This window comes from Canis lupus, chromosome 12, assembly GCF_011100685.1.
Source record: "Canis lupus familiaris isolate Mischka breed German Shepherd chromosome 12, alternate assembly UU_Cfam_GSD_1.0, whole genome shotgun sequence".
In the NCBI taxonomy this organism is placed as follows: Eukaryota; Metazoa; Chordata; class Mammalia; order Carnivora; family Canidae; genus Canis; species Canis lupus.
The window spans coordinates 64,921,306-64,944,959 of record NC_049233.1 but is presented as its reverse complement, the minus strand read 5'-3'; the positions used below and the strand labels follow the sequence as shown (position 1 = coordinate 64,944,959).

General features: G+C 40.1%; 1 protein-coding gene across 6 annotated transcripts in view; it reads left to right on the top strand.

The window, feature by feature from the left end:
* Positions 1-2,342: 2,342 nt before the first annotated feature.
* Positions 2,343-23,654, top strand: part of PDSS2 (decaprenyl diphosphate synthase subunit 2) — a 249,693-nt gene continuing 228,381 nt past the window's right edge. For 3 of the 6 annotated variants that reach the window (XR_005368098.1, XM_038554863.1, XM_038554860.1), the window contains exon 1: positions 2,344-2,920. Coding sequence is in view for 4 of the 6 variants with exons in the window: in XM_038554863.1 (XP_038410791.1) it covers positions 2,625-2,920 (296 nt within the window). In the remaining 2 variants the exon portion in view is untranslated. Of the gene's footprint in view, positions 2,921-23,654 lie in introns of all 6 variants that reach the window. The other 3 variants (XM_038554861.1, XM_038554862.1, XM_038554864.1) reach the window with 2 other exon arrangements.

Genomic DNA, 23,654 nt, shown 5'->3' with positions numbered 1-23,654 from the left:
AAAACTTGGTTAATAGAGTATGACCAGAGAATAATGCATTTGGCTTCTGTGGAGAAATTAAAGTACATGCTGTGAATTGGTATTAAGAAAATTGCATGGAAAGTTGGTCTTAAGGTTCCATGATTTTGAAGAAACAGCCTCAGGTGCACAATCTATCACATTCAGTCTTTATCTCTCTTCATTTTTTCATGACTTCTTTCACCTTGGATAACCCAGAAGCTCAGGCCTTGGAACTTTTTGAAATAGTAAGGTATCTCACTCTCCACGTTTATTTTCATCTAGAACAGAGCTGAATTTTATTGCCAGGAGTTTGTTATCTCTTCCACAGGAATTATTTTCAACTTCAGCTTGCCTTACTTATTTTGTGGGCAAAGACTGCGTTTAACACTTACAACAAGCATAATTCATCTAAAATGTACCCCTGAAAAGTTATGCCTAAACTGAATTTTTGGAAATAAAATCGCATTTTTTAAAATCACAAGGAAAATTTGCCATTCAAAGGGAGTCTGAGACTAAAACATTTGTAGAGAAAAGCATCTTTCTTTAAAGTGAATAATTACTCTTTAATTCGCCCTTTTTTGAAGTCTGAATTTTTATATGTAGCCAGCCAGAGTCTAGCCCAGTATTGTGTATGATACTAATTTTAAAAATATCAATCATAAATTTGAAAGCATTTTAGGGGCGCCTGGGAGGCTCCGCGGTTGAGCCTCTCTGCCTTTGACTCAGGTTGTGACCCCAGCCGGGGTCCTGGGATCGAGTCCTGCGTCTGGCTCCCTGCATGGAGCCTGCCTCTCCCTCTGCCTGGGTCTCTGCCTCTCTCTGTGTGTCTCTCATGAATAAATACATAAAATCTTTCAAAAAAAAAATTGAAAGTTGAAGCTATTTTTAAGAATGTAAAACTGGGTAACATATCCTTCATTATTAACACGGATTTATGTATTTATTCAAGAGCCCAAGCAAGGGACAGGGACGGCAGATGGAGAAGGAGAAGCGGACTCCACGCTCAGTGGGGAGCCGGGGGCGGGGCTGGATCCCGGGATTCCCCGAACACCACCTGACCCACTGAGGCACCAGGCACCCCTAACAAGGGTTGTTGTTTTTTTTTTAATACTTCTTTTGGGTGATGCGACAAGGGGCAGGATACTAGACATACCTGAAAAAAGAAAAGGCAGCATCACTTGAATGATAACCACATCGCCTGCAATGAAGAGCAGAGTGGTTGTAGCTGGTTACTTAGCATAAAGCGGTGGTTCTGGGGCGGCCCGGGGGGCTCAGGAGTTTAGTGCAGCCTGTGACCCAGGGCGTGACCCCGGAGACCCGGGATCCAGTCCTGCGTTGGGCTCCCTGCATGGAGCCTGCTTCTCCCTCTCCCTCTGCCTGTGTCTCTGCCCCTCTCTCTGGATCTCTCATGAATAAATAAATAAAATCTTAAAAAAAAAAAAATCAAAAAGCTGTGGTTCCGAGCATGGGATTCAGGAACCAGATAGCCTGGGGGTAACATGCCTGTCTGGTGTGGCCTTTGCCAATCTATACGACGTGGACGTGCCTCGGTCTCCTCACACCAGACCAGGTTGAAATACTCTTTAACGGGAGTGGTTTTGAGGATGCAAAAGGGCTACGAAATGAGCTGCTGTCGGTGAAAAGCACTAGTTTTTGAATCCTGGGTGGCAAACCGCGCGTGTCCTTGCAAAGAAAAAAGAGAGGGGGGGGGGGGGGGGGGCCGGGCGCGGGGCCTCCCTGCGCCCTGGCGGGGGCCCGAGGACCGGCAGGTGCTAGACAAAGGTCGATCGAGGGCATTCCTTGGGGGGAAAAGGGCCCTTTCTGCGGGGCCACGCCACCTGTCGTCTGGTTGGGGACTGAGGGCCCCGCGCCCAGACGTGGCGTCCGGTTGCCGAGCGGCGGGAGGCCCGCAGCTCCCGGACCCGCGCCGCCCTGCGCGCCCCCGGAGGGCCCGCACCTCCGCCCCACGCCCTCGCACCCCGACCCTCGCCCGTCACATGCATCTTCCCGCGCGCACTCGGTGAGCGGGCATGCCCTTGAGGACCCGCCGCGGCCCAAGCACCACTCCGCAGCGCCCCCGCGCCCCCACGCGACCCCACTCCCGGGAACCCCACGTCTTCCCAATTTTGGGTGCAGAGCGGAGTGGGAGGAGCTTAAGCTCCCGCCCTACACCCCCTTCGCCTTCCGGAGTTCTCCTCCGAAGCCCCGCCCCTTTCGGAGCGCTCACGACCTCGCCGTAAAGCGAGGAACATCCTTCTCTCTTGAACTGCCCGCCTCTGTCTTTACGACAGACCGTATTCCGCCTCGCCAATATGGCGCCCCCCATTTAGGAGGCTGCTGTGGGTTTTTTTTTTTTTTTTTTTTTTTTTTTTTGGTACTCAGATGGCCGGGGGGCAGTGCTGAGTTCAGACTGTTCGTGCAGCCCGAAGCGCTGGGAAGCTGCCGCGAACGTTCGCTTCTGGTCACGGTTCCCGGAACTCACGGGAGGCTCAAGAGTTGCCGCTTCCTGCTAGTTCCTGCAGGTTCCTCCTCTGCCCCCGGTTTCTTCCCCGCGCCACCTCCGGACACCTCCCCGTCCCCCACCTCCGCCCCCCTCAAGTCCCTGACACTCCCAGACTCAAACTATGAGCCTTCGGAAGCTGCTGTTGCGCTTGCCCGGTTATCTTGGGGCGTCGGGTCCCCCGCGTCGGTTGTGGCGGTTCCCGGCGCTCGGTCCCGTCTCCTCGGTGGGCTCCGGGCGTGAGCGGCCCTCTAGGTCCCCGGCCCACTGGAACCAAGTGGTGTCAGAGGCGGAGAAGATTGTGGGCTACCCCACGTCCTTCATGAGCCTCCGCTGCCTGCTGAGCGACGAGCTCAGCAACATCGCTTTGCAGGTGCGGAAGCTGGTGGGGACCCAGCACCCTCTGCTTACCACGGCCAGGTGAGCTACCTCTGCCCCCGACGCACTCGCGCCCCTCGAGGCCTGCTTCCTGGCTCACGCTCACTGCCCGCCGCGCTCAGACGGGCTCCCTGCTTACTTCTTTTTATCTTTTTTTTTTTTTTCCCCTTTCCTTCGCTCTCCTAGACATTCGATGTTGTCTCCCCTCGATTCCACTTACCTTAACTTTCTTCCTCCACCTGCCCAGCCGAGCGGATAAGTGGTTTTCTTTCGAGAGACACCTGTACTTCTTTTCGCATTTCTGCTCCTTCATTAATCAGGAGCAAAGATGCCTCGGTGAATTGTAGAGAAATCGAGCAGGGATGTGGGTTTGAGTCACTTTTCTAGAAATGGTCTTTTTGTTTTGTTTTGTTTTTTAAGATTTTATTTATTTATTCATGAGGGACAGAGAGAGAGAGAGAGGCAGAGACACAGGCAGAGGGAGAAGCAGGCTCCATGCAGGGAGCCCGACGTGGGACTCGATCCTGGGACTCCAGGATCACGCCCTGGGTTGAGCCACCCGGGCTGCCCCTAGAAATAGTCTTTTAAAAAGACTGATTTTTTCCGTTCCGCACTGTTCCAGGGGTCTCCTCCAGAAAGAATGGCGTGGGGGAGATAATGCCGAAGGTAGGCAGTTCTTTACAACGAGTATCCCAGGCTTAAGGCAGGTCGGTCGCTATCCTCTTGGGATTTTTATCACTTTATGCTGGACTTCTGTGAAACTTGCCATTAGGATTTCAAGACCACAATGTATGCTTCCAGTAAAAACAAACAAGCAAAACTCCTTTTTGTTTGTAAATGATTTCAAGCATACTGAAAAGTTGCAAGAATAAAAGTAGTAACACACCTGATTGATTCGCCTATCCTATACATATCCTACACATATATATACATATATACCTATACATTCTCCTATCCTATACATATATACATACAATTTACATATACATGTAAAGTACATTTTTAATGAATCATTTGAGAGTAGATTACATACATCATGGTCCTTTATGCCTAGATACATCATGTATTTCCTAAGCATAGGAATATTCTTTTTTTTTTTTTTTTTTAAGATTTGATTTATTCATGAGAGACACGGAGAGGGAGGCAGAGACACAGGCAGAGGGAGAAGCAGGCTCCCAGCGGGGAGCCCCATGCGGGGACTCAATCCCGGGACCCCAGGATCATGCCCTGGGCCAAAGGCAGATGCTCAACCACTGAGCCACTCAGGTGCCCCAACATAGCAATATTCTTTATAGTAATCAATTTAAGCACATTTAATATTGCTACAATACTTTTATTAATCTACTATTGATATTCCTGATTTCTTAATTGACCCAGAAATGTTCTTTATAGTATTCTTTCTAGTACAGGATCTAGGCTAGGATCACATATTACTGTTAGTTGTCATGTCTCTTTTGTCTCCTTAAACTGGGAACGCTTCCACAGCTCTTCTTTGATTTTGTAAATAGAGCTGTAGTTCTCAGATGGGGCAATTTTACCCCTTCGGGAACATTTGGTAGTATATGGAGATGTCATAACTGGGGCATGCCCTGGTATTTAGTAGGTAGAGACCAGGGATGCTGTAAACACCCTATTATGCCCAGCACAGCCCCTACAATGAAGAATTAATGTACCAAGGTAAAGAAACCCTAGATAAAAATTATCTTTGTTTTTTCATGTTTTCTTCTTTAAAGATTTTATTTATTTATTTGAAAGAGAGAGCATGCAAGTGAGCATGAGCCTGGGGGAAGGGCAGAGGGAGAGGGAGAAGCAGACTCCCCACTGAGCAGGGAGCCCCACATGGGACTTGATCCCAGGACCCTGAGATCATGTCCCGAGCTGAAGGCAGATGCTAAACCAACTGAGCCACCCAGACACCCCACCTGTTTTTTTTTTTAAATTAAACTTTTATTTTGAGGTATTGTAGATTCACATAGTGTTGGAAGAAATAATACAGAGATCAAGTGTACCCTTTTTTTTTTTTTTAAAGATTTTATTTATTTATTCATGAGAGGCACAGAGAGAGAGAGAGGCAGAGACACAAGCAGAGGGAGAAGCAGGCTCCATGCAGGGAGCCGGACATGGGACTCAATCCCGGGTCTCCAATATCACACCCTGGGCTGAAGGCGGCACTAAACTGCTGAGCCACTGGAGCTGCCCTCCAGTGTACCCTTTACCCAGTTTCTCCCTATGGTAACGTCTTGCACAACTATGGTACAGTATCACAGGTAGATTATTGACATTGATATGGTCAAGATGCAGAACGTTTCTATCACTACAGCATCCCCTCCATTGCCCTTTTATAGCTACTCCCACTTCCCTTGCTCACACCCTTGCGATAATTTTTTATGACACAACTGTCATTTCTTTGTTACTACAGAAGTTACCAAATAGCAATAATAAAGTGATTTTACTTGTTGGCATTGTTTCCAGGATCAGAAATGTCATCTTATGAGTGGGCTACACTTGTCCTGTAGCTGGAATATTAATTCTCTGTAGATTTTTAGATGATATACAGTCAACACACACAGACACGTACTTAAATGTTTTAAAGCTTAGTAATGAATGAGCTTACTATCCAATTTAAAAACTATAACTACCAATCCTTTTGAAATTATCTGTACTCCCCAGTCCATGTCCCTGACTCCCTGTGTACTGGATTCTGTGTTTATTCTTCCTTTTTAAAAATATTGGTGTTTCTCTAAATAATAACATATTAAAATCTCACTTTTGAAACTTACAAATATGGTAGCTTGTTGCTTGCAGTCTGCTATGCTTACTTTTTTATTTGCAATTGTTCCTAAGACTTATATATGTTGTGTTTAATTGTACTTGATTAGTTTTTCACTGTTGTATGAAATCCTATCATGTGACTATGCCGTAGTCATCTTTCAATCCGCATTTAGGTGGTTTGCATTTTTGTGTTATGAAAAAATGTTGTGAACGTGCTTACAAGTTTCCAGGTGTACTTGTCTTGAGAGAATAGATGCAAGAGTGTATGCACATGTTCAGTTTTAGTAAATAATAGCAAATTGTTTTCCAAAGTGATTGTACCAGCTGATACTCTCGTGAGCAGTGTCTGAGTTCAGGTTACACCATGTTCTCACAGTGCTAGAACCCTGAAGTTTCTTAGTTTTTGCTAATCACATAGCGGGGTTCACTGTGTGGTGGGAATTGTAGTGTTGGTAGAGTTTATAGTAGTACATTGCATTGCACATATTGTAGTCTTTATAATAAAACACTGAAGTGGAAATGGCAGAGCTGGAAAAGGCCTTATTATTGTGTTATATTCTGAGGATTGTAATTCATCTACTTAGTTGCCAGAAAATCAGGTGGGGTGTTGGAGAAGATCCCTTCTGAAGCTGCCAGAGATATACTAGATGAAAGCTTGTAAGAATAATGGCTCTAAAAATTTCCTGGTTGTAGCCTGCCCCACATACCCAGTACCATACTACAGTGAAAGAAGTGGAGAGGAACAAAACAGCAAAAATGTTATGGTAACATATATGAATTGCTTTATTGTGTGAGAAAAGAAAGAGCTAATATTGTGCATGTAGTTTTATTATACTTTGATAGTGTATCACAAATTATTTAAACAGTCTGAACTCACAGGCGGTCAGTGAACAAAAAACTTTGGGGGAGGAAGTCCTATATTTACCTCTTATATAGCAGTGGAGCAGGCAGTTGATCCATAGGGTAGGCCGACCATGATTATTGTAAATTATAGCTAAAAACATGGATCAAGCACTATATCTTTTCTAATGATGTACACCTTACTTTGTTGACATCTTATCAGCAAAGCATTGATAATTAAGAGGAAGATGCTGTCAGTATGTTAACCAAGGACATAAAGACCCCTTGTAGTTGATTTAGTTAGATATAGGATACTGGACTTGGTAAATTCTTTTACAGTTTCGTTTTATATTTTGAGTTTCTATTACTTACTTAAATCAATATTTTAACCCCGAGGGTCATTTTACATTTTGTTTAAACCTACATGGTAAGTTAGAGATGAATCATGTCTAAATACCCTAAAATTTAGGTGAAGGGTGGCATTTTTGGCAAACAGCAGGGGGAAAAAAAAAAGAAATCACCGTAATTTATTATTCACTACCTTCTGTTTCTTTACCTAAGCCATCTCATCAAGAAAAGGAGAAAGAGCCTAGAAGTGTACTCTAACAGATTCAGAAGTGAGATTAAATTTAAAATCTTGGGGTGCCTGGGCGGTGTAGTCACTTAAGCCCCAGACTCTTGATTTGGGCTTAGGTGGTGATCACAGGGTCCTGAGATTGAGCCTTGAATTGGGTCCACCCACAGTCTGCTTCAGATTCTCCCTCTCTCTCTCTGTCCCTCCCACTTTTGTGGGCAAGCTTTATCTCTCTCTCAAATAAATAAATAAATCTTTGAAAAAAGTTTAAATTTAAAATCTTGAGATTTGGTGAACTAATGATCTGATTACTAGGAACAGTGTAGCCGTTAGCTAATTTTTACCCTGTTCTTCTAGGTTTCCTAGGATCTTTAGATTGTAAGCTCCAATTAGATTTTTTAAATCCTCAATTAATTAGCTCAATGCTTTGAAGCTTATGGAGGAATATAAAGAAGCCTAAAACATGGATCATGTTCCCTGATAAATAGACATTGTGTTGGACACAAGTATGTTTACAACAGAAGGAAGTAAATGACTTGTGGCTAATGAGTAGTGGCAGTATATTAGCTATTTCATTTAGAGACACTGAAGTGGCCTGGAACAGAAGAGAATCATTAATGAAGAAATTGAGATGTCCTTAGGATAGGTGGATAGATATTACATGGGTAATATTTTATTGTTTCGTTTGTGATCCATTTTTTCTCCTTTCTTCCCCAGGTTCTCCTGTTTCTACTGAGTGTAGGGAGGACCTGAAAAGCAAATGCAGTAAAGTAAAATGAGCAGCAAGAAAGGAACAAGAATAGCTAAAACAATGTTAGGGAAAAAAAAATAGGAGGAATCATTCTACCTAATGTTAAGTCTTAGATATAATTTTATTAATCAAGACAGTGTGGTATTGGCAGAGGAATAGACGAGAACCCAGAAATAGATCAACACAAATATGCCCAATTGATTTTTGAAAAAGGTGCAAAAGCAGTTCAATGGAGGGACAATAGTCTTTTCAGCAAGGTTCTGGAATGATTGGGTATCATTGGAAAAAAAAAAAAAAAATGAACCCTGACCTAAATTTCACATCTCAAAAAAAAAAAAAAAACAAAAAAGAAGGAAAATGGATACCTGTGAGAACAATATAAAATAAATTTTAAAAAACATTTGTTTATTTATTTATTTGACAGAACACAAGCCAGGGGAGCAGTAGGCAGAGGGAGAAGGAGAAGCAGACTCCCAGCTGAGCCTGATGTGGGGCTCAATCCCTGACCTCTGTAATTATGTATGACCTGAGCTGAAATCACATGCTTAACCACCTGAGCCACCCAGACACCCCAATATAACATGAATTTAAATGTGAAATATAAAACTACATAACTTTTAGAAGAAAACATAGGAAAACACCTCCAGGATCTGGGGCTAGGTAAACAATTACTAGACATAACACCAAAACCCCATTTCATAAGAGAAAAAAATCAGGGATTTTACTTCATCAAAATTAAAGTCTTTGCTCCATAAAAGAATGAAATAGAATGTTAACAGAACAAAAAATTAGCCACAGGGTGCCTGGGTGGCTCAGCGGTTGAGCCGTCTGCCTTTAGCTCAGGTCGTGGTCCTGGGGTCAAGTCCCATATCAGGCTCCCTGTGAGGAGCCTGCTTCTCCCTGTGCCTATGTCTCTGCCTCTCTCTCTGTGTTTCTCATGAATAAATAAATTAAATCTTTTTAAAAAAAATTAGCCAGAAATTAGGAGAAAATATTTGTAAATCTATTATCTGAAGGACTTGTGTGCAGAATATGTAAAGAACTCTAAACTCAGTGGTAAGAAATAAAGAATACACTTAGAAAATGAGCAAAAAGAGCCTGTAAAGATGACAAGTAAGTGTATGAAAAGGTGGCAGGTAAGCATGTATAACATTAGCCAGGTAAGCATGTGTAACATTGGCCATTAGAAGAATGCAAATTTAAACCATGATAACTGCTACATACCTATTAGGCTAAAATGTAAAATACTGACAATCTGAAGTCCTTGTGAAGATGTAGAGAAATGAAACTAGATTTCTTTTAACATTGCTGATGGTGATGTAAAAATGGTACAGCCACACTGAGAAACAGCTTGACAGTTTCTTATAAAATTAAACATACACTTGCCATACAACCCTACAATCACACTCCAGAGAATTTATTCCAGAGAAGTAAAAACTTATGTCAAAACCTATACACAAATGTTTATAGCAACTTTATATGTAATAACCAAAAACTGGAAATAACCCAAATGTCATTCAATGATGAATTGTTGAACAGTGTTGCAGCCATGCAATGAAATCTTGCTCAACAATGAAAACAAACTGTTTATTCATATAACAATTTGAATGAATCTAGAAAAAAAATTGTGCTGAATGGAATAAGTCAATCCACACTACTGGTGGGAATGTAAAAAAGCCACTACAGACTGTAGTATGGTGGTTCCTTAGAAAAATGAAAAGAATTACCAGATGATCCAACAATTTCACTTCTGGGTATATACATCCAAAAAAATTGAAAGCAAGGTCTCAAAGAGACATCTGTTCACCTATGTTCATAGCAGCATTATTCAAAATAGCTTAGACATGGAAGCAACCCAGATGTCCATCAGTAGGTGAATGGAAAAACAAAATGTTAGGTACATATAATGGAATATTATTCAGCCTTAAAAAAGAAATTCTGGCACATGTTGCAACATGGTGAACCTTAAGGATGTTATGTTAAGTGAAATAAGCCAGTCACAAAAAAGACAAATACTGTATGATTCCATTGATATGAGATATCTAGGTAGTCAGAGAAAGTAAAATGGTGGTTGCCAGGGGCTGGAAGGAGGGGGAAATGGGAAGTTGTCATTTAATGGGCATAGAGCTTCAGTTTTGCAAAATGAAAAAGTTCTGGAGCTCAGCTGCACAGCATTGTGAATATACTGAACTGTACACTTAAAAATGGGTAATCAAGATGGTAATTTTTTTTTAAGATTTTATTTATTTATTCATGAGAGACACAGAACGAGGCAGAGACACAGGCAGAGGGAGAAGCAGGCTCCACGCAGGGAGCCTGACATGGGACTTGATCCCAGGACTCCAGGATCATGTCCTGGGCCAAAGGCAGGTGCTAAACTGCTGAGCCACCCAGGGATCCCCAAGATGGTAATTTTTATGTGAATTTTACCACAAAGAAAAAGTCCATCTCAGAAGTTTATATATTGTTGGAAAGGAAGACTTTATTCTACCTTTCAAGGTCTTTCTAGCTGGACTAAGAATCAAAATGATGTGAGGCAGATTAACAGGAGAAAATAAAATTTAATAGCATATGCATGGGAAATCCATAAGGACTTGAAATTCCAAAGATAATGAAGCAAGGAGATGGTTATATGAGCTAAGGAGAGGGGTGGAATCTGGGTATTGCAAAGAGGAGGAAGACCTTTAGAGGAAGGTGAAAGGAGATGTTTGGGAAACAAATGTTGTGTTACTCAAATAAATTTCTTAGGTAAAGAGGAATCTTTGTTAATAGCTCTCTTCCTGGTATGTGCTCACAGGTGAGAGGGGAGATAAAGAGCTTTTCCTTGATCTGCTGGTTTGATTGCTTTGAACTCAAAATGATGTTCATGCCAAAGTCGCCAGTCGCGGGACAGCCTGCCCTGGACCCCTACAAAACTGTATGATTCCATTTATACAACATTCTCAAAATGACAAAACTATGGAGTTAGAGAACAGGTTAGTGCTCGCTAGAGTCCAGGACAGTGTGGGGAGCAGAGGGTGTAAATACAAAGATGTATTTTGTGGTGATGGAACATTTCGGTATCTTGATTCTGATAGTGGTTTTGTGAATCTGTACTTGGGTGTAGGTGCTTAGAACTGTACACTCATATACACAAATGAACACAGGTTAAGAAAAATGCTGAAAATGGAATAAGGTCTATAATTTTTTAAGTCTTTTTTTTTTTAAAGATTTTATGTATTTATTCAAGAGAGACAGAGAGAGAGAGAGAGAGGCAGAGACACAGGCAAGTGGAAAAGTAGGCTCCATGCAGGAAGCCCGATGATGCGGGACTCTGGGATCACACCCTGAGCCAAAGGCAGACACTCTACCGCTGACCCACCCAGGAGTCCCTAGTTTTTTAAAGGTTTTTAACGTATTTATTAGAGAGAGAGCAGGGGGAGGGTCAGAGGGAGAGAATCTAAGCAGAAACCCCCCTTCCCCCCCCGCCCCACCCAAGTGCAGAGTCTGACATGGGGCTTGATCCATGAGATTACTACCTGAGCCAAAACCAAGAGGTGGACATTTAACTGACTGAGCCACCCAGGTGCCCTAGTTCTGTAGTTTTGTTAACACTAACTAATGTACCAATGTTAATTTTGGTTCTCATACTGTATTACAGCTATATACTGAGGAAAGCCAGATGAAGATACGTAGGACCCTATTCTATTTTTGTAACTTTCTGTGAGTCTATAATTATTTCACTATCATAAAAAAGCTAAAAAGAATCACTTTGAATTGAGAGATCAAATGAGTGAATGAACCAACAAACAAGCAGTAGGCCTGGGAGATAGGAGACCTGCATGTTCTAGTTTCATCCCTGTCAGTGGTAACAGTATGACCCTAAGCAAGTTATTCCATCTTTTCTGGGCTTTGAGGTAAGGAGTTTGAGTAAGTAATTTCCAAAGGTGTTGCCATTTCTAGACTGGTATAGAAATTAGTGTTGTATTTGAATATGGCAGATAAGGGAGCCATTGTCATTTCTCCAGCAGGGACTGAGCAGATTGGATACAATGTGGTAACACAAATCTATAGTCCTTTTCCTACTATTTAAAAATCCTAAAAGCTCAGAAAACAGAATGTTTTTTCAGGCTCATAAATCTGACCTGAACTGATGTGAGATTATTTATAGTCTTTCTTTATTCCATTTAATGTGAATATTCATGCATTTTGCTGCAGAAATATTCATGTGTTTGATTACACGGTGCTGCCCTAGATCCTGCTGGAGTGCTGGGTAAAATGTACCTTCCTAAAATCAGAAAAATTTTGAATTAGTTTCAGGAATTTTGGATGAGGGATTGTGGACCTGTCCAAGATGGACAGTGGGCTGTAGGATGGAGTAGAAGCCCAGGTGTATATGATGTAGATTGGTAATGTGGTGGAGGCTGAAAGTAGCAAGAGTGCATCAACTCTCACTTCCTCACAATTTGTACCCTGTGGTTCATTATTATCTTGCTGATTAAATGTAATTATCTACTTGTGCAGTATATATGTATTTTTATTTTTAATCACTTAAATTTTAGTATAAATCATTACAGATCTCCCCTACTATCTGAACGTATCATAGCATTCCTATGAAACCTACCTTAAGCCAAAATGGCATAAAGCAAGGAAGCAATTACCATTAATTTATATGGAAAATTTTTTGAGTATTCCCAGACTCCAAAAATAATCTCCCTTAGGCTTTTGTGATACCTTAGGACACATCTTGCTAGCAAATGCACAAAATAAATCAAGATAAAACACAGATGCTCACAGACACTGTTCAAAGCTACAGTAGCCTGATGCTGCTTGTAGTTCCCAGGGAAGGAGCTTGGCTGGGCCACTCTCACTGCTCACTCTTACACTGCCTCTGTAATGGCTCACTGCAAAACAAGCATTGAATGCTAGTTTTGCTTTTTACCTTTTTTCATAAAAGTGAAAATCCTCTTTTTATTTCTTTGGGTTAGTGAGAATGTACTAATATATGTCTTTTGTGAAGCAGAGTGGCTCAACATGAACTTTTGAAAGGCAGGGGATACCTGTATTATTTTAAGTACTTTTAGTTTTATATACTGCCTTCTCTCAAGAACTTCTATTTATTTATTTATTTATTTAAGACTTTATTTTTTTTAATTCATGAGAGACACACAGAGAGAGAAGCAGGCTCCATGCAGGGAGCCCGATGTGGGACTCGGGCCTGGATCCTGGGATCACGCCCTGAGCCAAAGGCAGACGCTCAACCACTGAGCCATCCAGGCGTCCCTTAAATGCTTTTAATAATCATATGGAGAACACTTAATTGTTTCTAAAGTAATGACATACTTTTTTTCATGTAGAATTAGTTAAATTTTGTTTAAACATAGTTGATTTCATTGAACAATATGGCCTGATTTGTTTTCATTAATTACTGTGGACATATTTGGCTTTCAGTATTAAATTTTTGTTTAAATACTCTTTTTACTTTTGCCTTGATCTCTACTGCACATTTAGATAGGATTAATTTAGTATGCATTTAGTTGAGACAAATTATGACATTTCATCTCTCTCTAAGGGGGTGTTGATTCTTTGGCAGAGACTTTTGTTCCCAACTGAGTTCACTACAGTTACTTGGCTACCTATAAAACCTTATTAGTCTTTTCTGCATGTTAAAATTCTTCAGAGATCTTTGAAATTATTATTAGAAATTTAATTTTAGTCTCTTCCATGTTTATAAAAGACCCTTTCTAGATTCAGTTCTGTAATTACTGACTGAAAACCTGCATTACTTATGAAGGACTTTTTTGGATGACTAGGAGAAAATTAAAAATTTTAATTCATTCCACAAATATTTGAGGTGCTCTTGGCACAGAATGTACAAACAAGAATACGACACAGTTGCTTCCCTTCAGGAATTCATCAGAGACGGTATAGTGAGCATGAGCTCTAGAATCAGACTGTTTAGATTTATATCCTGTCTACCAACACCAAGCTCTGTGATTTCAAATTTCCTTAACTTCTTTGTGCTTTAATTTCCCTATTCGTAAAATAAGGATAATAAAAGTACCTGTATCTTAGGGTTATATGAAGATTAAATGGGTAAATATAGGTAAAGTGCTTAGAATAGTATCTGGTACATAGAAAGTATCCAAATGTTAGCAGTTTTCATTATTATTGTAATTCATTTTAGTGGAGAGATGTGCAAATAGTGAGAGTACCTTGGGAAAAATTCTATAGTATGTGTTAACAATATGCTGTAGAGGCAGAGATGGGTAAAAAAAAAAAAAAAAAAAATCTCTACAGAAAATTGAAGACTTCCAGAAATGAGGTGACCTAAGAGTTAAGTCATGTTGGGTAAAAAGGACATGACCAAGGTAGGAAAATAAAACAGAAGAAGTTGCTTAGCCAGGGGTTGGAAAGTAGTAGTTTTTTGTGTGGGCTGAACATGGGGTGGGATGAGGCAAAAAGAATGGGTTGAACATATATGTCTGCACATATATGTCTGCTTTTGCCAAGACAGAGTAACCAATGCTAGACTTTACCTTCCACTGTAAACAAATAGAAAACTGGGTAAAAAATGTGAAACAATTGTATCCTTGGAGTACAAGGCAGTATAGGATTGTGTGAGGGAAAAGATTGAAGTAAAAACTATCACTCTGGCTTTGTGCTGGGAGGTATTTTCCAGATAGTGACACAGAGAGGGGCAACTTGAGCAGAGGATGGTGGTATTGTTGAGTTTGAGACAGATCAGATTTTGGGGAAATGGAGGCAACTGGAAATTATGGGGCAGAATAGAGAAGAGGAGGAAGTATACAGAGAAAGCCTCCGGAAATATGAGGGGCCCACCTGAGTCTTTTGTTGAAGTATAAGCAGCAAATGCATAGGATGAAACTCCATGAGGCTGAGGAGCTATAAGCTGTACAATTCTCTGAGTTCTCACAGAACTGGGAGACATTTGAGTTCTAACTGGACACTTTGGAAAGACTTTGTTGAACAGTCAGGCATTCAATGGAGACCCCTGAAAATTATGCCTTAGCAATAAGGATAAACCAGCTTTAGAGTGCAGCCTGCTCTAGAACTTCTCTAACAAAACTTACCAGAAGTTTTAAAAAGATCAGGCCAACCCAAAAGTAGTTGAACTGCCAGCCAGAGCACACCAAAACTCTTAAAAGGAAGACTATAAAATCCAGATACTTAACAACACAATATAACAGTACCCAACATCCAATTAAAAATTACAGGACATTTCAAGAAACAGGAAAATATGACACATACCAGGAGAAAAACCAGTCAGTAGAAACAGATCCTTAAGACAAAGGTGATGAAATCAGCAGACAAGGCTTATTATAAATATGCTCAAGTATTTAAAAGAAAACATGAATAATGATAAAAGTGGTAGAAAAATATATCAAATGTAATATCTGTAACTGAAAATCCAATATATAAAAGGAAAAATTATCTGGATTGGCTCAACAGCATATTAGACCCTTCAGAAGAAAAGGTAAGTGAACTGAAGACATAAAAATAAGTACTCTTTTCAATATGATATAGAGGCTCCATGAAAAATTATGGCTAATATTCTTTTTTTTTTTTTAAGATTTTTTATTTATTTATTGATGAGACACACACAGAGAGAGAGAGAGAGAGAGAGGCAGAGACACAGGCAGAGGGAGAAGCAGGCTCCATGCAGGGAGCCCGATGCAGGACTGGATCCCGGGACCCCAGGATCAAGCCCTGGGCCAAAGGCAGCGCTAAACCTCTGAGCCACCCAGGGATCCCCATATGGCTAATTTTCTTAATAGTGAAAAAATACTTTCTAGGACAGGATTCAAGAGAAGGATATTCTCCTTACCCTTTCTGTTCAAAAGTTTACCAAAAGTTCTAGCCAGTCAAGAAAAATAAATTAAAGACTTACTGGATTAGAAAAGAAAAGCAAGGGATCCCTGCGTGGTGCAGCGGTTTAGCGCCTGCCTTTGGCCCAGGGCGTGATCCTGGAGACCCGGGATCGAATCCCTTGCCGGGCTCCCGGTGCATGGAGCCTGCTTCTCCCTCTGCCTGTGTCTCTGCCTCTCTCTCTCTCTCTGTGTGACTATCATAAATTTAAAAAATAAAAAATAAATAAAAAAGAAAAGAAAAGCAAGTCTATATTAGTAAATAACATGACATGCTAGGAAACCCCTAAGAATTTACAAAAAAAAGCTGTTAGAACTGGTATGTGAACATAGCAAAAATATAAAGCATTTAATGTCAAAATATACTAACCAATTGTATTTCCTTATATCAGCAATGAACAGTTGGAAAATATATATGCAGTCTGTAACATTGAGAGGTATAAAACACTGATGAGGAAATCAAAGATGACCTAAATATACCCTGCTTATGGATTGAAGTGTTATTATTAAAATGTGGTTTCTTCCAAATTCATCGATACATTTAGCATAATCCCAATAAAAATTTCTGCAGATGATTTTTTTGTCAAAATTGATAAGCTGATCCTAATATTAATCTATGATTGCAAGGATCCACAATAGCTAAAACAATTTTGAAAAATAACCCTGTAATGGTAGCATTAGATGATTTCAAAACTTCCTGGATAGCTACATAAGCAAGACTGTGAGGGATTGGTATGCAGACAGGCATATATGTCACTATGAGTGAATACAGTTTAGAAATGGACCCATATGTGTAATGGTTTTTAAAAATGACAAAGTTAGTAGCAAGGCAGTTCAGTGGAGAAAGGATAGTATTTTCAACAAATGCTGGGGGGAAGCCTAATGCCATAAAGAACAATGACCTTGAAATGGATCTTCTACCTAAACATGAAAACCAAACTATGAAAATTCTAAATGAAAACACAGGGGAAATATTGTGACTTTGACGTAAGCAGAGAATTTTTAGAAAGCATGAAGTGTGAAAAATAATTCTGAAAGAAAAACTAGAGTTCATAGAAATTTAAAACCACTTTTAAAAAATGCTATTAAGCAAATAAAATGGCAGTGGGGCACTTGGGTGGCTTAGTTGGTGAGCGTCAAGCCGGGTTTCAGCTCATGTCATGATCTCATGGGCTGTGGGATCTGGCCCCTCCTTGGGCTCCACACTCAGTGTGGAGTCTGCTTGAAGGATCTCTCCCTCTGCCCCTCTTGCTCTTGTGCGCTCTTGCTCTCTCAAATCTTAAAGAAAAGAAAAGCCACAGAGTGGGAGGAAATATGTACATGTCTAACAAAGGGCTAAAAGGAGTCTTACAACTCAAGAAGACAACCAATTCAATAATTGGAAAAGATTTGGACATTTTACAAAAGAAGTTACCTAGCCAATTAGTACGTGAATACATTCTCAACATCATTAGTCACCTGGAAATGCAAAGTAAAACCAGAATGAGATGTAACTGCATACAAATGATCAAAGCTAACTTTAGGGAGTCTGACGATAATAAATGTGGTGAGAATGTGGAGCAGCTGGAGCTATCCTAAACTGCTGAGACTATAAAATGGTACAACCACTTTGAAGAACTATTTAGTCATTTTTTAAAAAGTTAAGCATATCATTTACCTTATAATCCAGCGATCCCACTCCTGGGTATTGAAATGATAAAGAATGGAAACAAATGTGCAGAGTTTTTCTTCTCTTTTCTTCTCTTTTCTTTTCTTTTCTGTCTTTTTTTCTTTTCTTTTCTTTCTTTTTTTCTTTTCTTTCTCTTTCTTTCTTTCTTTCTTTCTTTCTTTCTTTCTTTCTTTCTTTCTTTCTTTCTTTCTTTCTTCCTTTCTTCTTCTTTCTTCTTTCTTTCGATTTTATCTATCCATTCATTAGAGACACACAGAGAGAGGGGCAGAGACAGGCAGAGGGAAAAGCAGGCTCCATGTGGGGAGCCCGATGTGGGACTCGATCCCGGGACCCCAGGATCACGCTCTGAGTCCAAGGCAGGTGCTAAACCGCTGAGCCACTCAGGGATCCTGGGATTTTTAACACAGTTATTCAGAGCAGTTTTATTTACTGTAACCATAAACTGGGAACAATCCAGATGTCTAAGGTTAATGGAATATCCTTCAGAAAGAAAAGTGAATGGATTAATGATTGATTCCAAAACATGGATGGATCTCAAGAACACTATGGCTGAGTGAAAGAAGCCAGATACAAAGGAGTAATACTATATGATTTCATTTACATGAAAAATCTAGGATAAGTAAAATTATAGTGACAGGAAGCATCCAGTTTGGTTGTCTGCTTGGTGCCTTAAGGGGAATAACGGAAACTTGAGGGTACTAGGAATGTATCCTATCTTTATTGTAGCAGTAATTACACAGATATATACATTTGGCAAAACATTTTACTGTACGTTTGAAGTGGACAGTTTTATTGTTAGTAAATGTTATTAAATGTGTCACTTTTATTACCATAGGGTTTTCCTTTGCATGGATATAAAGCAATTTGTTTATCTGTTCACCTTAAATGAAGCTTTTGGCTAGCTTTTGGCTACTGTGGCTAAAGCTGTTATGAATTAAAGTTGTTTAAGAGAAAGGGAAAGTTGTAGCTAGATTTTGAGGAGCTTTGTTATGTAGTGTTAAGATCTAATTTTATTATGAGGCCCGTGGAGACCACCAAGGTTAAGTAGGAAGAGACTTGATTTGTCTTTTGAAAGCTGACTTGTGCAGCTGTGAAGTTTTTGGGTTTCAGAAAAGAAAAACTGGAGGCAGGAATACCTGGCAGAAGGTTGCTAATAATCCATTCATCCCCCCCCCCCGCCCACCTTTATTGAGGTGAATTGTCAAATATATATTGAAAGTGTACAACACGATTATTTAACGTATGTATACATTTTGAAATGATCACCTCACATAGTTACCTTTGTGTGTGGTGAGAATGCTTATGATCTACTCTCATAATAGGTTTCAAGTATACAATAAAGTGTTATTAACTATAGTCATCATGCTATACATTAGATCTTCAGTACTTCTTATAATTGAAAGCTTATACCCTTTGACCAGTATTTCCCCATTCCCCCCCGCCCAGTACCTGGTAACTGTCATTCTACTGTTTTTTTCTATGGGTTGAGTTTGATCTTCTCCCCGCCCCCATTTTTTTTTCAGATTCCACGTATAAATGAGATCATACAGTATTTATCTTTTATTTTGTTTAGCGTAATATCCTCTGGGTTCATCCATGTTTTTGCAAATGGCAGGATTTCCTTCTTTCTCTTGGCTGAATAATATTCTTGTGTGTGTCATATTTGTATGTCACATTCATTATCATTTATCAACTGATGAACACTTAAGTTGTTTCTGTATCTTGGCTGTCATGAATAATGCTAAACATGGTGTAGATATCACTTCAAGACAGTGTTTTCATTTCCTTCAGATAAATACCTATAAGTGGGATTTCTGGATCATGTGACAGTTCTATTCTTTATTTTTTCAGGACCCTCCATATTGTTTTCCATAATGGCTGTACTAATTTACATTGCCACCAACAGTGCACAAGAGTTTCCTTTTTTCATCATCCTGGCCAACACTTGTTATTTCTTGTCTTTCGGCAAAAGTCAGGTGTGAAGTGAAGGAAGCAAAGTTTCCTTTGCTATACAGAAGCTTTTAGTTTGATGTAGTCTTATTTATTTGTTTGTTGCCTTTGTTTTTAGTGTCATATTCAACAAATCATTGCTAAGGTCAATATCAAGAAGATTTTCCCTTATTTTCTTCCGCAGTTTCAGGTCTTGCATATAAGTCTTTAATTTGCTTCAAGATAATTTTTGTGAATGGTGTTAAGATAGGGGTCCAGTTTCATTCTTCCATTCATTTCTTCTTTCAGTAGCTGGTCAAGTGTGTCCCCTAGTGGCCAGGTACTGTGCTTTGTACTGGGGATTCAAAGAACACGAGGCACTGAAATGCATCTCCCCCACCCCTTACCAAAATTTATATTCAAATAAGGGAAATAGATGCTTAAAACAATAAGTGTAATAAAATGTTATACATGTTGGACAAAAATTGTTTTCAAGCAAAATGAAAACACAAAGTAAATATAGGGGTCCACTAGGCAGGGAGCTAATGAGTCAAGAGAATGCCCAATAAAATGACTTGAGTTAAATATTGAAAACATTTTTTTTAAAGATTTTATTTATTTATTCATGAGAGACACACACAGAGGGAGAGAGAGGCAGAGACACAGGCAGAGGGAGAACCAGGCTCCATGTAGGGAACCTGACGTGGGACTTGATCCCAGGTCTCCAGGACCACGCCTTGGGCTGAAGGCAGCACTAAACCTCTGAGCCACCCAGGCTGCCCAAAAACATTTTTTTTTTTAATATTGAAAATTGAGAAGACGTTCTTGGTGATAAAGGAATGATAAGGATGGGGCATGAACTTGGGCAGTGATGGTGGAGATGAATTATAAAAAATGGATTTAAGGTACATTTGCAAAGTGGAGTTGACAAGACTTAATTTTGAGAGTGAGAGAACAGAATTGAAGTAAGCTGAGTAACTGAGTATGCTGAGGTACCGTTAATTGATAGAGGGCATAGGAGGAGAAGCATGTTTGGATACAGAGTTTAGGGGGAAATTCTGTAGATTATTGAACTTGCAGTGTTTGTGGCATGTGGAGGTGTCCAAAATGCAGTTAGAATGGGTCCAGTGCTCCTAATGGAAGTAGGTATGAGCTAGAGTTGGAAGGTAAGATTTGAAGCCATAGGGTTGTATGATCTTTTAGAAAGGGAGAATAGAACAATATCCGTGTTGTTCGGTTGCAAAGAAAGAAATTGATTTTGGATTACTTAAGCAAATATAAGAGATTTATTGGAAGGACATTAGGTAGATCACAGTTTCAAAGGGGAAGTTAAAAAATCAGGCCTTAGGAAGAATGGAAACTGGGAAAGCTCTAAGGGTTGTCAGAAGGACAAACTTAAGGACAATTTCCCTGTAGTATAGCACTGTTGTCAGGAAGTTTTGGCTCTGGCTGCCTTTTATCCTTATATGGGTCCTCAAAGCTCAAATTCCTATGAGGGAGGATTAATTTGACTTTTCTTTCATCTTCTAACATTTTAGGTCAGTTCCTTAACTGGCAAATGGTGTACTGTGAGCAGCCCTGCCTGGGTCTTTGGTTACTCCTTTGGTCGGTTAGCAGGTAACTAGTATATTTCATACCAACTCAAACCTCACAGAATGAAAGGAATTTCCTTAAAAGAAAGTGGAATGTTATGAGACAAAGGAAAATTAGGTTCTAGGCAGGACACCTCCTTTAATCCTGAGCTCAGGGGCCACAGAGTACTCCTCATGAAGCCATAGGTACAGCTTGAGGGGTAGGTGGCATGCAGCACGGTACAGTACACTCTTAGGGAGTGTAAATGATCTGACACGCAACATAATTGTGCCTTCAGATCCCATTTGGGCCTGTACCTGTTTTGTACCTGGCCTGCTGGAATTTAGAATTAAATGTGTCCGGTAGTACTTAATGAGCTACTGGATTGCATGGTCATATAATGTTGTTCTATTCAGTTTCCACTGGTCTTGTAGTGAGCCAGGAGCTTTTACTCTAAAGGAAATAATTATTTCAGTTGCTAAAACTGTGGGGAAGCTGTGGTATATCGACTGGGGCTTCTTATAGGTTCAACACAACATTATTGTAGGTGGAGGCATCTTTTGGCTTGTCTATACAGTAATAAAGTTGTGGACAAGGAGGGCGGTGTGTATACCTGCTATTCAAGCAAGGTGTGCCCCACAGGGAACCTATTACCCCTTTGTCTCATATCAACATCTCACTTTAGAAATTTTAGAAATTTCCCCTACAAATGCAGTGATTTTGGTAAGGAGATGGAATTCATTCAGCTTCTGCTTTGTACTTTTTAGTGTACTATTCCTTCCTTCTGAGCCAGGGAGCCATGGTGACAGTCTGTCAGTTTGTGGGAATATCAGAAAAGTAGGATGAAGAAAAAATGAGTGGGAAATATCAGAAAGGGAGACAGAACATGAGAGACTCCTAACTCTGGGAAACAAAGGGTGGTAGAAAGGGAGGTGGGCGGGGGGTGGGAGTGACTGGGTGACGGGCACTGAGAGGGGCACTTGATGGGGTGAGCACTGGGTGTTATTCTATATGTTGGCAAATTGAACACCAATAAAAAATAAATTTATTAAAGAAAAGAATAGGACTGAGAAAAATGAAGGAGGGAAGCAACATTCTAGGCAGCTTTAAAATTTTCATTTACTAGTTTTGTCGTAATGTATCTTATTCCAGAAAAAAATGTAATAGCATACATTCAAAGTGTGACAAAATAATTAAGAAATAGAAACATAAAATAGAAACAATAATAAAACTAAAATACATATTAAAAAAAAAAAGAAAAGTAGGATGTTTGGGTTTCATAATGACAGCTGTGAGAAGAGGCTAAGTTAGAGCTCCACCTCTCTGCGTGACTCATAAGTTGTTGGTCTATCCTGTGGACCAGTGCTATTTCCTAATTCTTAAGAATTAATGTAGCTCAAAGCCAGTAGGTATTAATCCTCAAGGGCATTGGGTATTTTCCCTTTCACTGGCCTATGGTTACCTAGATAAATGGCTAGAGATCCATTTGGGAGAAAAAAATCTTCCATAAGGGAATTGACCTCCAATTCATTCAAGAACTGTGGGATTTGAGTTAGAGGCCATGACTCCACTGCAGTGCCTCAGATGGATCTCTGTTCACTAGATACAGAGTTGCTTGCTTGTGTTTAGTTTTTTAAAAAATATTTATTTATTTATTTATTCATGAGAGAGACAGAGACAGAGACCTAGGCAGAGAGAGAAGCAGGCTCCTTGCAGGGAGCCTGATGTGAGACTAGATTCCCGGACCTGGGATCATGCCCTGAGCCTAAGGCAGATGCTCAACTGCTGAGCCACCCAGGCATCCCTAAATCAAAACAGATCTTAATGGGATGGCTGTTAATTTGAATTCATGGGTCTGATTGGTTAAATATAGACAGGGATTTCTGCCTATCAAAGCCTGAGATTATCTAATATTACCTCACTGCCTGTTAGGATCACCATGTCCACTTTGCTTCTGGTACTGAACCACTACCACCTACACTCACCCAGCCTTCTCTGAGTTCCTCCCATACTTTGTGAGTTTAGGGAGTCCATGTCAATTGTAGTTCCTCCCACCCAAATCCTTAGCCCTAGCAAGAGCCATTCAAGGCTCTTAGCCTAGCAAGATTGTCTTGTGCCTCTCACCAGTCTTTTCCTGGTGTCAAGAGTGAAAGGAGAATCTTCTGGGCCCAGTGTGGAGACACAGCAAGAGCAGTATATGGATGAAAGCTTATAGTTTGAATAGAGAAAAGTGGTGAGAAAATAACATTTTTACAGTGGACTTCCCTTTTTCCAAAGAACCTATCAGGACAATTAGAATCATTTTCATATTGGGAATAGCAACTTAATTTTGGTCAAGTACTATCATCTGTCATAGTAAATTAATGACAATTTGATTAAATTTTGTACTCAATTTGTAATTTTGTTTATTTTAGTTGTATAAGAATTATAACCATACAGTATTTGTAATTTTTATCCTTATACATATTTAAATAATATTTTAATAAATACAAATCATTTAAGGCAATTATGGATGACTGGATTTTTATCCTTTAAAAATGTTCCGTGTATTACTCAAGGATGAGGAATACTCACTAGTCTGTGCTATTTCTGGGCCCAGTTAATAAGGATAAATTGATCATAGATTTTTTTTTTTGTTTTTTTTTTGTTTGTTTTAGAAGACGTTATTTATTTGTTTATTTATGAGAAGCAGAGACATAGGCAGAGGGAGAAGCAGGCTCTCTGCAGGGAGCCTGATGGCGGGATGCAATCCTGGAACTCTGGGATCACAACCTGAGCCAAAGGCAGATCCTCAACCACTG